Raw genomic sequence first — 16,030 nt, 5'->3', positions numbered from 1 at the left:
TAAATTGTAAAGCACTAATTTTTATTTTTAAATCATCATCTGTTTTCTATATCTTTTATTTAAAAAAAATTAATTAATATTTGTATTTATCCAATATTGTAGAGTTATTGTAGTGAAGCCGCATAATTTATACTCTTGTAAAATGTGTGTGGACACACATTGAACACATTGACTTTGGTTTCTACATAATGTAATTGACAGGATGTTAGTAACAAACGCAAAAGGCCAACGTCCGATGAAGGAATCAATACCTTACCTGACAAAAAACAAAAGGCAAATGATGTCTCACTTCACGAGGAATGGCTTTTGAGAAGAAAGAGGATAATAGATGAACAAAACCGACCAATAGACACAAAAGTTTGCAATTGCCTACAGAATATAATGGAAGATAAAATGAGAGAGCGTCAGTGGTCATTTCCTCCATTGCCAAAAGCATTGGGGTTTCAATTGTGCACATTTCATGAGGTGCATCCCATAGATGCTAAAAGTCCTTGCATTGGTGGAGTGAAGTCCGTGATGGAGTTAATTTGGTCAAAAATGAGTGAAAAAAGGGTTGCTCAATGCATGCTTGTCTGCCGAGAATGGGGTAGGGCAATACCTTTCTTTGTGAACGATTCCGCAGTACGTCGTAAATGGACTTGGTTTAATGACAACCGCGCTGAACACAGAATCAAGAGGCCAAAGCCTAATTACGTCAGGCTTCTGAATTTACAACATCTACGTAACAATTAGATGTACTATCCTTAATGTCAATTAATCTTTACTTTGTTTATGTCTAAAAGGAATTTCTCTTTATGAAGTTGTGATATTGTTTTTAATATGTAACGTGTATTGCAATATAATGACATTACTATAAGTCATTTTCTGTTATGTAGTTGTAATATCCTATTAATGTGCAACGATCTATGCATTGTATTGACATTACTTATATTGATAATGCTGAATCACAAAAAATTATATTTGAGTTATATCCAAAACTAACATCATATAATTCTACTTTTATATAATATTGTTATTAGATAAGATCTTTATTTTTACCTATCCCTTAAACTTATTTATTTTGGAAGATAATCCTTCAAAATATAATGACCTATATAAATTAAACTCAGTTTAAATAACTGCTTGAATATAGTAAATAATTTGAAATTAAAAATCTTTTTTTTAAAAAAAAGGTAATTCAATTAGTTTTTTTTTTTAAATAAATTGGAAATAATCTTGCATACAACTGTTTTATTCCATTATTATATTTAATTATTAAATTAGAGTTATTATTAGACAACGACGTTAAAAAAACGTTCATAATTTAATAACAGAAAAAAAAGTACATATATAACTCAGATAATGTCGGTAATCACCTATGTATGTGTATGTCAATTCCAATAATTATAAAAGTAAAGTTTTTGTTAGAGAATTCGTTCATAGTAAAATACCTAAGTGAAGTACATGCAGTCACTTACAGGTTCTTTTGTAATTACCTATGCCTTGTTAAGCAATTATTTTAACTGAGTATTCTAACCATTAATATGATATTTCAAATTTTTTGTAGTATATAGTTATCAGTTTTTATTATATCACCAAAAGTTTATATTATTAATTTGGGAAGACAATCCTTTAAAATATAATGACCAATATAACCAACTTAATTTTTATAACTGCCAGATTTTTTATAGTAATAAAATTAAAAGATAAAATCTCTTAAAAAAATAGCTGTAAACATTTTTTAAATAACTTTTACAAGTACCATTATTTGATTTACCAATTTTACAAATATATGGTATTACCTATTAAAAAAAATTATATGATATTCGAAATATATTCACAAAATAACATCTTTATATATATTGCTATTTCTCGAATTTGATTCACCTTCGCTATAATTTTGTGCTGTGATATGATCCTTTCTTATTTTATAAAAAGTAAAAGTATGGCGATTTACATATTTATATGGGAAGATAATCTTTCATAATATAATGAGCAATATAACTGCTAGATTATTTATAGTAAATAAATTGGAAGATAAAATCTTAACAAAAAAATAGATGATAATGTACTCCTAAATTTTCGCCTAATTTAGTGATACATGGCACACGTTAAGGGATAACTATCATATTTGTATTTACTTACATTTGTTTTTTGACGGCAATTGTATTTACTTTCATTGAAAACAATTTTGAAGGTTACTTATTTATTCCATTGCTATTTTTATTTTTTAAATTAGAATTATTTTTAGATAACAACATAAAAAATGTACACTATGCTATTACGAAAATAATAAAACATAGATTATAAATCAATTTATTCTGAATGTGTAATATAAATTACGTAGTTCGGTTATTAGTAAATCAATTTATTGTATTTAATTTCATATCAATGTAATATATGACTATTTCATATTTGGAAGGAAATAAATATTAAAATTATAGCAATTTACATATTAATATGGGAAGATAATATTTCAAAATATAATGAGCAATATAACTGATATATTATGTATAGTAAATAAATTGAAAGATAAAATATTAACATAAAAATAGATGATAATGTACTCCTAAAATTTCTCCTAGTTTAATGATACATGACACACTTTAAGGGCTAACTATCACAATTGTATTTACTTTCATTGAAAACAATCTTGAAGAGCACATTTTTATTTCATTGTTAATTTTATTTTTTAAATAAGAATTATTATTAGATAACAACATAAAAATGTACAATATGTTATTACGAAAATATTAAGACATAGATGAGTGAAATTAAGTAGGTAATCACTTATTGAATAGGATAAAAACATCAACCATTAAAAACCCTAATGGTTTAACAAAATAAACTACGCACATTATAAAAAAAAAAAAAAACATAACCATAATTAACGACAATGAAAGTGATTAAATATAGCTAATCCTCCAACGTAAGATCAACAAAATCAATACATTTGGTAATCTTGGGGACTTTTTCTGGACGTTTGGTGAAGGAATCGACCGACCATGTTTCTTCATTTAACACAATATCATATAGCGTTTCCGCCACCTCAAGAACACGTTTCCCATTATCATTCAATGGCAACTTGTTGAACATGAATTGCTCTCTGTAATAAGAGTTTAGCTCGAGTCGAAAGATATTTTTAAGAAATTTGGAAATGGTTACATCATCAATCAAAGACTCGGCTTGTGTAACACCACAAACGATGATTAGTCTTTTCATAAATATGCGGAATTCGATTAAATCTTTTGCATGACTTACATCATCACCCAATATTCCGGGAAGAGGCCCATCATCAGGGTTTTCATCGTAGGGCATTCCGTTATCCATACGATACACCGTAACTTCATCGGCAAAAATCATTTCAACAGTAGGTAATTGCCCACATGCAATCAATATGTCACTTATCTCTTTTTCCCCAATACAATAAAGTAAATGAGTGATAAATAACCTAGATTCAAATAGGTCAAACTCATGATCAAAGACTGCTTCCGCACTTGGAGGCATTTCTGGGAAAAAAAAAAAAGAAATGATAATGAGAAATCTTGGAGGTATTCACTAAAAGAGTAAAAGATTGAGAGAGAGTAAATGTGACGCTTTAAATTGGAGGTTTAGCTACGTATATAAAATAAGAAAAATGGCGCTAAAATGATCGATTTTCACACCATTTTTGGCGCCAAAATGTGAAACCGATTTAATTCAATATATCAAGTGATTCAATATTAGATTTATTTGAGTTAAAACGGAATACATCAAGTAGAAAATAAAAAAAAGAGAAAAAGAATTGTTTATTAAAGTAAATTTCATACTACCATTACTAATCAAATTTGAAACTTTGATATAGTTTTATTTTTTAATTTTATATAATTTTAAAATACTAAAACAAACATGAATGATAAAAAATTAATTAAATATACCAGATAACCCACAACAAAATGAAACAAACAAAATAGGTTATAACATAAAATGATGTATGACATTACATAAAACTATTGAATACACCATTGTTTTTACTTATTCATCTTGTTTCAGGTAATTAATTATTTAAATTTACAACATTGTCTTGAGTTATTAACTGTATTTCGGCTTAAATTATGTCATGAATTACCAAATACATTACAGATTAATACCAAATACATTGGTTGCTCCATGAGAGGAGCTTTATTTATATAAACATAAAGGAAAAAAAAAGAAAGAGTAGATATTTAACATAAATAAACAGATTTCTATGAATAATAGATAAAGAGTAAATTAAGATATAAAATACTGTTTACAAAATTATAACAAGAATTTATTCTGTATGTGTAATATAAATTATGAAGTTCGGTTATTAGTAAATCAATTTATTCTATTTAATTTCATATCAATGTAATATATGACTAGTTCATATTTGGAGGGAAATAAATATTACAATTATGGTGACACATTTTGGTGGGAAAACTTGTACCTTTTGGCGCCATTTGTATGCTATATATTCATAGCTAATTAACCACTGCAAAGCCTCATAATCTCGCAATCAAATTCTCTTTCAATATTTCTTTCCAGGGTTTAAATTTGTCTTTTAAAAACCCTTATCTTTTCAGTTTATTCTAAAATGGCACCTAATCCTGATGCAGTGTTTGATCATTTGTTTGACATTATTCATTTTAGTTTATTCATTTCCCACTTACTTTATAGTATTGGGGAAAAAAAAAAGTTAGGGATACATTGCATGCTTGTGGGCAAATACCTACAGTTGAAATGGTTTTTACCGATGAAGTTAATGTCTATGGTATGGACAACGGGTTGCCATACGATGACAATCTGGTTGGTGGGCCTCCTCCAGGAATACTTGGTGATGCTGTCAGCCAAGCCAAAGATTTCATTCAATTTAGAATATTTATGAAAAGACTAATTGCCGAATGTGGTATAACACCAACTTAGCGTTTGGTTGTTGGTCAGCCAGAGTTTCTTAAAAAAATATTCTATCTTGAGCGCAATTCCTACTACAGAGAACATTTTATGTTCGAATACATGCCATTGAATGAGAACGGAAAGCGTGTTCTTGAGGTTGCTGAAACGCTTGATGATTTGGTTTCAAATGAAGAAACATGGACACCTACATCCTTCACCAAGCGTCCTGAAAAAGTCCCCAAGATAACGAAATTCATTGACTTTGTTGATCTTACGTTGGAGGATTAAATTTTCTTTTACAACTTAGTGACCTTTAACTTTTTTGGTGCTATTTATTTAGGGTTTCAAAGTGTATGTAATTTTATTAATGAATAATAATTTTTTTAATGAATTATTGGTTATGACCAAAAATTTTATGTGTTATTACCTAAAGTACTATGTCAACTATATAAATAACCTTAAATTGAAGTCTATTCAGTATCGAATGTTAAGTGCAATAACTTTTAACTTTTTATGTAATCAATGTAGTTAGTTTTTATTATCCGAAAAATAAGGTTTCATGACTTATCAAACAGTTTTATTTCCGTTATTTTTTTTAAAGTCAAAAATTTGAGATTCTATAATGATATATCCTAATTTTAAGTTAACAAAGCTAATAAGGTTCCATAACATGCTATATATTAGGAGTAATGCGCAGAATAAATAAGATAACTATGTGATTCCATATCTTTAATCCTTTGACTTATCAAACTAAAGATTTTGTAACAATCATTTTGAAATAAACTAAAATTGTAAAATATATATTAATTATTTTTTTGGTAAAAAAACATAATATATAAATTTTGGTGATGACCAAAATCTTTATGTATTATTACCTAAATTACAATGTCACATAGCTCATCTAATTTATTACGGAGTATTAATTATTTTTTCTTGACCTGACAATTACTATTATGTCAAAAAGATACATAGCCCTAAATTGTAGTCTAGTAAATAACGTATATTCAGCACAATAAGTTTTTATTTAATCAATGTAGTTAGTTCTTGTTATCCGAAAAAAGAGTCATGACTTAACAAACAGTTTTTTTAAAAAAATGTTTTTGAGATTATGTACTAAAATTTCCTAATTTTACGTTAACAAAACTAAGAAGGTTTCCAAAAAATGTGATATATTAGGAGTAATGCGCAGAATAAATAAGATAACTATGTGATTCCATATTTTTAATCCTTTGACTTATCAAACTAAAGATTTCGTAACAATCATTTTGAAATAAACTAAAATTGTAAAATATATATTAATTATTTTTTTTTTAAAACAACAAAATATATAAATTTTGGTGATGACCAAAATTTTTATGTGTTATTACCTAAATTACAATGTCACATAGTTCATCTAATTTATTACGGAGTATTAATTATTTTTTCTTGACCTGACAATTACTACTATGTCAATAAGATACATAGCCCTAAATTGTAGTCTAGTAAATAACGTATATTCAGTACAATAACTTTTTATTTAATCAATGTAGTTAGTTCTTGTTATCCGAAAAAAAAAGAGTCATGACTTAACAAACAGTTTTTTTTTTTTAAAAAATTGAGATTATGTACTGAAATTTCCTAATTTTACGTTAACAAAACTAAGAAGGTTTCCAAAAAATGTGATATATTAGGAGACATACTCAAAGTAATAAGGTAACTGTGTAATTCCATATCTTTAATTCCATAACTTATCAAACGAAAGATTAGGTAACAATATTTTTAAAATAAACTAAAATTGTATCTATATATTATTATTATTCTTTAAAAAAAGAATATCTAAATATTTTATTCTTTATTCCACCATAGAATATAAATATATTTTTTTTATCACATAAGGGCTTTCTGTAATCGAAAAAAATGGAGTCCGGAGGAGAAGAAGTGGTAGATAGACAAATTAATAATCTGGAACAAACTGAATGTGTTGAATCTGAGGTTGGTAACATTTTTTCAATGTTTATTTGTTAAACAATTTCAATTTATATAAACATTATTATTATTTTTTATTAATTTATAGAGTTTAATGATTTATTATTGTTAAATGTTTTTTTTTTTTTTTTTTGACATTGCTCATATGACAAGCTTAAAAATCAAGCGGAAACTAAGGATGATAGAGAGGTACTAACTTGTCTAATTTATTGGTATTATAATTATCTCAAATAGGACATTACATATAAAGAGTTACATTTCCAAATATTTCGTTTGGTACAGGATAGTGACAACGGAATTGAAAGTGATGTTGACACGGACACTGACACTGATGAGATTCCTTCAAATTTTCTAGACCCTGACGTTTGGGAAAAACTTGGGAAGAAGCTAGAAGACTTTACTTTATCAGAAATGAAACAACTGTCCTTTAGAAGCCACCGCACGTGTATTCAATTCTATAGGATGTACGCTAAGGTGAAAGGGTTTGGAATCCGTCGTAAGCATACAACAAGAAGCAAAATTGACGGTCATCCAACTTCACAAAAGCTTTGGTGTAATAGGGAAGGGTTTCGAGAAGACAAACATTTGAATAGACCAGATAGGAAGCGTAGGGAAAAGGCTGTAACACAGTGTGGTTGCAACACATCAATCAGTTTCAAATGGGATCACAGATCTGATTCATGGTACGTGAAGGATTTTGTACCTGAGCACAATGGCCATGACCTGATTCCTATGAATCAGATGTATTTCAAAAGGTCACCGATGGTGATAAGATTCGTATTAAAGCCTTAATGAACTCTGGAGTGAAACCGTCCATCACAATGAGGAATTTGGCACAGAGTGCTGGGGGAATACGGGAAGTAGGATTCCTAAAGAAAGACTTGTACAACACCTGTGAGAAGTTTAAAAGAGAAGAAATAAAGGACGGAGATACAGAAACCGTGTTGGCTTATTTACTTGGAAAAACAGCCTCGGACCCATCTTTTTTTCTTAGATACACACGAGATGTCCACGATGGGATTGACAAAATGTTTTGGCGTGATGGAATATGCCAAGCAGATTACAAGGCTTTCGGGAAGGTAATAGCGTTTGACACAACTTACAAAGTCAACGCATACCAGAAACCATTCGTTGTTGTTGTTGGAGTAAATCATCATAGGAAGACTGTACCCTTAGGTGTTGCGTTGATTGCAAACGAAACAACTGACACATACATATGGGTGTTAGAACAATTAAAAGAGGCAGGTGGCAATGTTGCTCCATATACCATTGTCACAGATGGGGACAAGGCTATGGCTTTAGCTATTAAAGCGGTTTTCCCACATGCACATCATAGGTTATGTCTGTAGCATCTTATGCGCAACATCAAGGGCCACACAAACAAACGGTTTTGTAGTGGTTTTATGAAATGTGTAGACGGTGCTCGTACACCGGCTGAGTTTGAAGAGGCTTGGGAAGACTTAATGAAAGCATACGATGCAGTGAGAGATAAAAAGTGGGCACAAGAGCTGTACAGTAATAAGGAAAAATGGGCGGAGGCTTTCATGGTGGGACAATTTTATGCAGGTAAGTACATTTTAGATATTAATGTAATTACATATATCATATTCTATCATTACATATTTAAATTTGATAGCGCTTATTATGTTTATCAGTGTTTGTTCATTACCTATATCACCCAAATAACACTTTGGTTATATGAATTCATCTGAATAAGCAAATAAGTATTAATTGTTGTGTTTAATGTAATCTATAGTACAGTAATGGATCATTACATTAAATATTTTCCGATCATTAGTTGCATAGGTAATCCTTAGTAAACCTAAGTGGTATTCCAAATATTTAATTGTAATCGAATATATATGTGATATTATTGATTACAGTATTGGTTAATCCACATTTGTATGCAGGCATGAGAAGCACCCAAATATGTGAGTCCATGAATAGTACATTGAAAACGGTTATAACATCAAAAATAATGTTGTATTGTTTTGTGGAGTTGTATGACCAAGTCCTTGAGCATATACGATTTGAAGAAGATAAAGATGATTACATCTCAACACATACATTTCCAGTAATAACTGGGGTCTTGCCTGAAATTAAGACACAAGCAGCACGAACCTGCACAAGAAACGTGTACAATTTGTTTTTGAAGGAATTAAGTTTTGAATCAGGACACATTATGACCAAGACTAAGGAAGAAAAAGGACATCGTGATGGGGCTCCAACCACTTTTTGGTTAATCGACTGTATGAACAAAGATTGCAATTACGTTGTGTGTTACAACCAGAAACTGCAACAAATGGTTTGTTGTTGTATGAAGTACAACTCCATTGGTTTACCATGTCGACATATGTTTGCAGTAATGAAGTTCAAAGGAATGGTTGAGATACCATCCGGTTGTATTCTTCGTAGGTGGACAATTAGAGCCAAGGTGCATCTGCAGAATACATACAAGGAGCATGATTTTCAGAAGAGAAACGACCAGGCATCAACAAATGGACGTTATGCATTCCTCACTGGATTAAGTGCACAACTTTGTAGAATGGTTTCTTCATCGTATGATCGATCAACTTGGGTGAGAGACAAGTTAGCAAAAATGCTATTGGAAATTGAAAATGAGAAAATAAATCCCAAGGAAAAGGACATCATAAAAGACCAAAAGGTTAATAAAGGAAAAGGAAGGGGTAGACCAAAAAAGAGTGAAGTCAAAACCACTGGGAATGATAATATAGTCCAGGGCATTCAAATTGGTCGTGATGTTCATGATATCACTCACGTGGTTCATAAAGCTGCAACAACTTCTAAAACAAAAACGTCACCGGTCAAAAGTGGTGGTTTCGTTGAGCTATTGAAAAACTTCATGCCAAGGACATACAATACTGGCGATGCAGCAAACGCGACCGATTGTTATGAAGTCAGTGCATTTGAAAAGTTTCCCACCATCTTCGATTGGGACCCAAATACGGATTTTTAGATGCCATAGTTCGTTTTAATTTTGAATTAAGACTTTGTAGTTTTTGAAAAGGTGGTTGAGGTGTTTAATGTAATGAAGTTATAATAGGTATTTACCTATTAGATTATATGATATTGCAAACTGTGAGCTTTATTTTTTTTGGTAATAACACTGGGAATTGCTTTTGGATGCTATTATTTATAATTTTACTGTTTGAATACCTTATATAGCACATTTGGCATTGACATTAAGATTTAAATGTTATTACATTATCATCAATCTTTACTTAATCAATTCAGTATCGCATTACTGTTACAACTTTTTTTTTTATCATATTGGTAATGACATATATATGGGTGTTGTATTACCTATGTCTTCCACTGTAAATTTTCCCTTTGTTTTTAACACTTTTTTAACAAAGCACAGAGTTAGATAAAATAAAGTATAATATGAAATTATTTATAGAAAAATAAATAAATAGTATTATGTGAAAATATTTTTTAAGGAATAGTATTATGGATTACTTGAATGTACTTACTGTATATTTGAAATAAAAATATTAAAGAATCTTTATTTGTTGGTAATATTTCCAAAAAACTAGAATTACAACTAAATCTTTACCCAAAAAAAAATAAATTAATTAATTAAAAAAACAAATAACAAAAAATATTGAAGTGCACAAATACATAAAAGGGTATTCCGGTTTTTTCGTGCATGTAGTTGCCAAATAAAAAAAAAAATTTAAAACAAAATCAATTTCAACCGTCACTTTTTTACCTTTAATCAAGTAAATATGTCGGTTACTATTCATTCTAATATATCTCTCTCCATTAATATCTTTCTCTCTCTAGAATTCCCTCTAAAAAAACACACAACTTCACACTACAAGTCTAAACTCGGTGAAGAAGGCAGCGATTGCGACATCAATAATAACTAAGGAACTACACTCGTTTACATTGTGAGTGACAGTGACTAATTTTACTCTAATTTTTGTATACATTTTGATGGAAATTTGTTTATTTTGTGTCTATAATTTTTGTTTTTGAAATTTTTTTTTTAATTTTTTTTTACTACACATTTTGAAAACTAGAGTAATTTAACATATAACAACTTTGTTTTTTTGTAGAACGAATTTAATTACCGCCTGTTAATTGGGTTCTAGGATTTTTTATTATCATTCCATTTGGGTTTTTTTGTGGGGTTGTTCTATTTTTATGTTTATATATAATTTGCAAACTAGTTTAATTATTGATTCTTTTGGATTTTTTTTTAGGGGTTGATCTGTTTTATTTATTTCGTACTCCGTATTTATTTTTTAATTTTTTTTTGTAAAATTATAATCACAATTGGTTAAAATTGCGTTTGTGAAGATTTAAATTTACATGCAATTGGTTATTTTGACAACTATAAGTATGAAATTGATTTTCGTAATTGTGATATGATACTTAATTGTGCAGTTCATCACTCTGTTTGTATGCTAATTAGATGTTAGTGAATGATTATGTGAAAAATTTGTTTGTGGAACATTAGTTAAGGCAAACATGTCTACAAGGAAAAAGAAGTCAGAACCATCTGCACCTGCAGAAAAAACCTTGAGGCCATTCCCCAAACGAGGTTCAACAACAACAACGACGGTATAAATTTATATACTTTTGGTTTAATGTTGTTATTTTTATAATGTTCATTAATTTCAAAGTTAAAATTTCGAAGTTAAAATTATATGTATGTAGGTACCTTGGAATCCATTGTGTCAACTAGAAGCATTTGTGTCATTAGTAAAAGGATTTCCAAGAGAGAAAAAAGATAAAATAGAGGCTATGGGTTTTGGGTTTCTGTTGCACTACATCACTAAGACAACGAGAAAGACTATGTGCAAGTGGGTTATAGACCACTTTGATCCGTCAACAAGAACATTAGGGGTTTATGGGGATAAAATACAGATCACAGACACCCATGTTGAGTACCTGTTGGGTTTTAAAGATCATGGCTTTGATATTGATAGTGCGGAGTTAGCCGATGTGAATGCCATTGATGAAAAGCTTTTGAGTTTTACAGAACTGAAAGTCCAAGGCATGGCATCCGAATTAAGGAAAATTGCGTATGACGATCCACAATTTGAACGTATGTTTGTGGTTTTTGTCATGACTGCACTAATATGCCCAAGCATTGAGGAAAAGCCAAAAATGGGATGGCTTCATCTTGTTGTCGAACTTGATTGTATAAAGCATTGGAATTTCGCAAAGTTTGTGCTTGATAGTTTGGTTGATGCTATATCTGAATTCAAGGCCGAGGAGAAACCTACACATTTGGGAGGGTGTTCCTTGCTCTTGATGGTAAGCTACTTTTAATTGTTAACATTTATCTTTATCATATTTTTTTCAAATTAAAAAAAATATATCAAATTGTTCTTGTTCTGTTTCGCACCAAATGTGTAGTTAGGTTATGTCAAATGTTATAGTCAAAGATTATAATAGTAAATATAGGTATATTGGCTTGTATTTTATATGTTAGGTAATGACAAATGATAAATATGTTGGTTACTTAAAGATTATTTTGCTGTAAAGCGCACTATTCCATATAATATATGTATAAATTGTATTTACATATTATATATATATAGGTATTACCTATGCCCTGCATAAAATATTCATTGTTTACACTTATGTTGTAGCTGTTGTTTCCAGAGTAAATATTAACCTTTAGAGTAATGTAAATTATGTTTTAGGTAATGACAAATGATACATTTATTTGATTACCAGTAACACAATTTAAATTTGTTTTGAGGATTACTGGTGCACTATGTGAAATATTTGTTGTGTACACACCTATGTTGTAGTTGATGATTACCAAAGTAAATAAATTTTGAATGTCCTGTATTCACAGCGTTAGGTAATGCCACTTTCTGACTTAAATGATTACCAGTAACATTATTATTTAAAAATCCTAGTATAGCATGTACTGTCTGATATCATGTATTGCCATAAGTAAGTTTTGGTGATTACATATGTAATGAATTTCAATAGATCTCTTGTGTAAACCCCAAATCAAAGTGTGATTGTTATTCTTGATGCAGGAAATATTTTGTAACTTTATAACATTTGGAAGTATGATTTACCTCGGATTAGGGATTGGAGTGATGCAAACATGAAGAAACTGCATGACTTAATCAGCGGTTTGAAGGATGGCTACAAGACAAATAAAGTAAGTTCTAATATCTTTGTTTATAACATGTTTGTTTATATTATGTTTGTTTATATTGTACACTAATTTTTGTGTGCAATGCAGTTAATGGGGGTGATCGACAGGGACAAAGCAGAAATTGTTGGAAAGGTTCCACCACAATTTCAAGAGATTGTCGAGAAGGGGTTTCACTTAATTTAGGATAAGATTGATAGATGGGGTTCAGCCACGAATCAAATGTGGAGGTTGTTGGGGAGTTATATAGCAGATTTGCACGAGGCAAGAGAAGAACCTGTTGATGAAAAGAAGTTGAAAAAGAAAGGGAGGGGGAAAGGAAAAAATGCAGAAAGTGAAAGTGAAAGTGATTATGAAGATGAGGAGGATACCGGTGCGGATGATTTTGCAGATGATGATGATGAAAGTGAGGAAGAAAAAAAATCAAAAAAAAAAGGAAAGGGGAAGAAGGCCATTAAGGAGGCAGTTGATGATGAGAGTGAGGAAGAAGAGCAACAAAAAAAAAAGGGCAAGGGGAAGAAGGTCGTGAAGGAGGCAGATGAAGAAAGTGAAGATGACGAGGTTGAAGAGGAGGCTGAAAAAGAGAAGAAGACTGTGTCGAAAGGAAGGACAAATAAAAATGTTAAAGAAGTTCAAAAAACAGTGCCTGAAACAAGAAGGAAGGTGAGAAAGAGGACATTGTATGAAGACAGTGGAGTTGGGGATGAAGTTGATGAAAAACAAACAAAAAAAAAATCAAAGAGTGTGAAGGAAAAAACACTGGGGAAACCGAGGGGAAAAAACAGAAGGGGAAGAAGGATGACAGTGAAGAAAAAGGGAAACTCCCTGATGTTGTACTGATGGGGGAAGGAGATGTAATAAATCAGACGAGCATTGAATATGTCATTTCCCGGGTAACATCATCAATTGAAGTTCCAGCAGAAGAAGTACCTGAAAAGGAAATTGAGAGCCTCGAGGTTGACAAAGCCGAGGACAATGCACTTGAGAAAGATGAAGTTCCACCTGAAGTTTCAAATGAGCCTACTAACTCTGAGAAGAAAGCCACCAATGAAGAAGGAAAAAGTGTGGTGGAAGGTGGCAGTGAAGATGCTGATGTTGCTGATTAGTGAAGATGCTGATGTTACCCCTGTTTTTTTCAGTTTGGCTTTATCATTTTGCCAGTAAGGATATTACATATTATCTTTTGTCTGGTGTATTGTATGGACAACTTTATTTTCTTTCGTTTTTTTTTATTTTTTTTTTATGTCTTCTGTAAATTAATATGGACAAGGTATGCTTTATCTCAGTTTATGTAATTCTATATGTTATTTATGTATGTATGAAGGTGTTAAATGCTTTAAATTGTTTTTAAAATACTAATTTGGAAAAAATAATTATGTCAAATACTCGTTTTAACATAACTTTTTTAAATTAAAAAACTAAATATTCACTTGTTTTTAATTTAGAAAAGTCATATATTCAAAATAGAAAATTGATTATGTATTACCTATAATTAGAGCAGGACGTTACCTATTAAAAATTTATACCTTTTTCCCTGAACTGTACTTTTTATTTTTGAAAAGGATATTTTATTGTATATTTTCGATAATACAATCCATAAAGGTAAATTAGGTCAATTCCCACAAACTAACATTGAATTTCTTTATTTAACAATAGCTATATAATTTAGAAAAGTAATTATATTATGATTTGCACATAATTGAAACAAGACATTACCAATGTATAATAAAATAGTGTTATTAATCTTTGAACTTGTTATTTTTGTTCTACGGAAGGATATATTATTGTATATTTTGGACAATGCAATGCCTAAAATTAAATTAGGATAATTCCAATACACAAGCGTAGAATTTTTTCTTTAACGTTTGTCACAATATAGATAAATTAATTAAATATTCACTTGTTTTTAATTTAGAAAAAGTCATATATTCAAAATAGAAAATTGATTATGTATTACCTATAATTAGAGCAGGACCTTACCTATTAACAATTTATACCTTTTTCCCTCCCTGAACTGTACTTTTTATTTTTCAAAAAGAATATTTTATTGTATATTTTCGATAATGCAATGCATAAAGGTAAAGTAGGTCAATTCAAACAAACTAACATTGAATTTTTTTATTTAACGATAGTTACTATAATTTTGAAAATTAATAATATTATGATTTGCACATAATTGCAACAGGACATTACCTACGTTGAGTTTGTACCTTCTGTTGCCAACTTGCATTTTTTTTTATTAGAAAGGATATTATATCGTATATTTTATATAATGTAATTCCTAAATCTAAAGTAGGACATATCAATAACCAACATTGAATTTTGTGACCTATTCAATAACCGAACATAAACTTTTTTTCCTCTAACTTTAATACTATATAGATATTCTTTTTAATCCAAAATTGTTTTTAAATTATAAAGTCAATGTTTATAATAGAAATTATCTTATGTATTGCTTGTCAGTACATAATGACATAACCTAATAACAATTTTTTCCTCATGCTGTGAACTTGTATTTTTTTTAAGAGAAATGGTATCTAATCAATGTAATGACTAAAAGTAGAGTATGAAATTTCCAATACACGAACATTTTAAAAAAGTCATTATTCATTATAGAAAATATAAAATGTATTGTGTAATATTGTTACAGTATATTTCCAGTCATAATATAAACTATAATTTTATTAGAGTATTAGTGCTCTACCCATACATAGTGGTGAAGACTTGAATCATTATTTAATAACTTGTCAAAGTAGAAGTTACAATATGAATATTAGTAAAGACTTGAAAACATAATCATAGACTGAACAGTGTCTGCTATAGTTTTTCATATTCAGACGGAAGAATTACCAATCAACCTCTCGATGTTACTTTCAATATTGTGCTTGCTAAGAAGAAGCCTTGCCAAGCACTTTAATCGTTCAACACGCATGTCAGTTGTCTGGTCAAATCCAAAAAAAAAAAAATAATAAATAAAATAAATTAAAGAGATTTATATAATTTGCGATAATAGTAAATGTTATGTTTAACAAGTAATAAAGT

The 16,030-nt window shown here is 29.7% G+C and overlaps 1 protein-coding gene across 1 annotated transcript; it reads left to right on the top strand.

Annotated features, from left to right (window-relative positions):
* Positions 1–7,658: 7,658 nt before the first annotated feature.
* LOC145636938 (protein FAR1-RELATED SEQUENCE 5-like) lies at positions 7,659–9,814 on the top strand. The gene is made up of 3 exons (XM_081688470.1): positions 7,659–8,178; positions 8,254–8,403; positions 8,748–9,814. The coding sequence occupies exons 1-3, from the start codon at positions 7,659–7,661 to the stop codon at positions 9,812–9,814; spliced, it is 1,737 nt and encodes a 578-aa protein (XP_081544596.1).
* Positions 9,815–16,030: the final 6,216 nt, after the last annotated feature.

The sequence above is a fragment of the Chenopodium album genome, chromosome 6 (assembly GCF_948465745.1).
Source record: "Chenopodium album chromosome 6, dcCheAlbu1.1, whole genome shotgun sequence".
Lineage (NCBI taxonomy): Eukaryota > Viridiplantae > Streptophyta > Magnoliopsida > Caryophyllales > Amaranthaceae > Chenopodium > Chenopodium album.
This window is presented reverse-complemented; position numbering and strand designations above follow the sequence as displayed.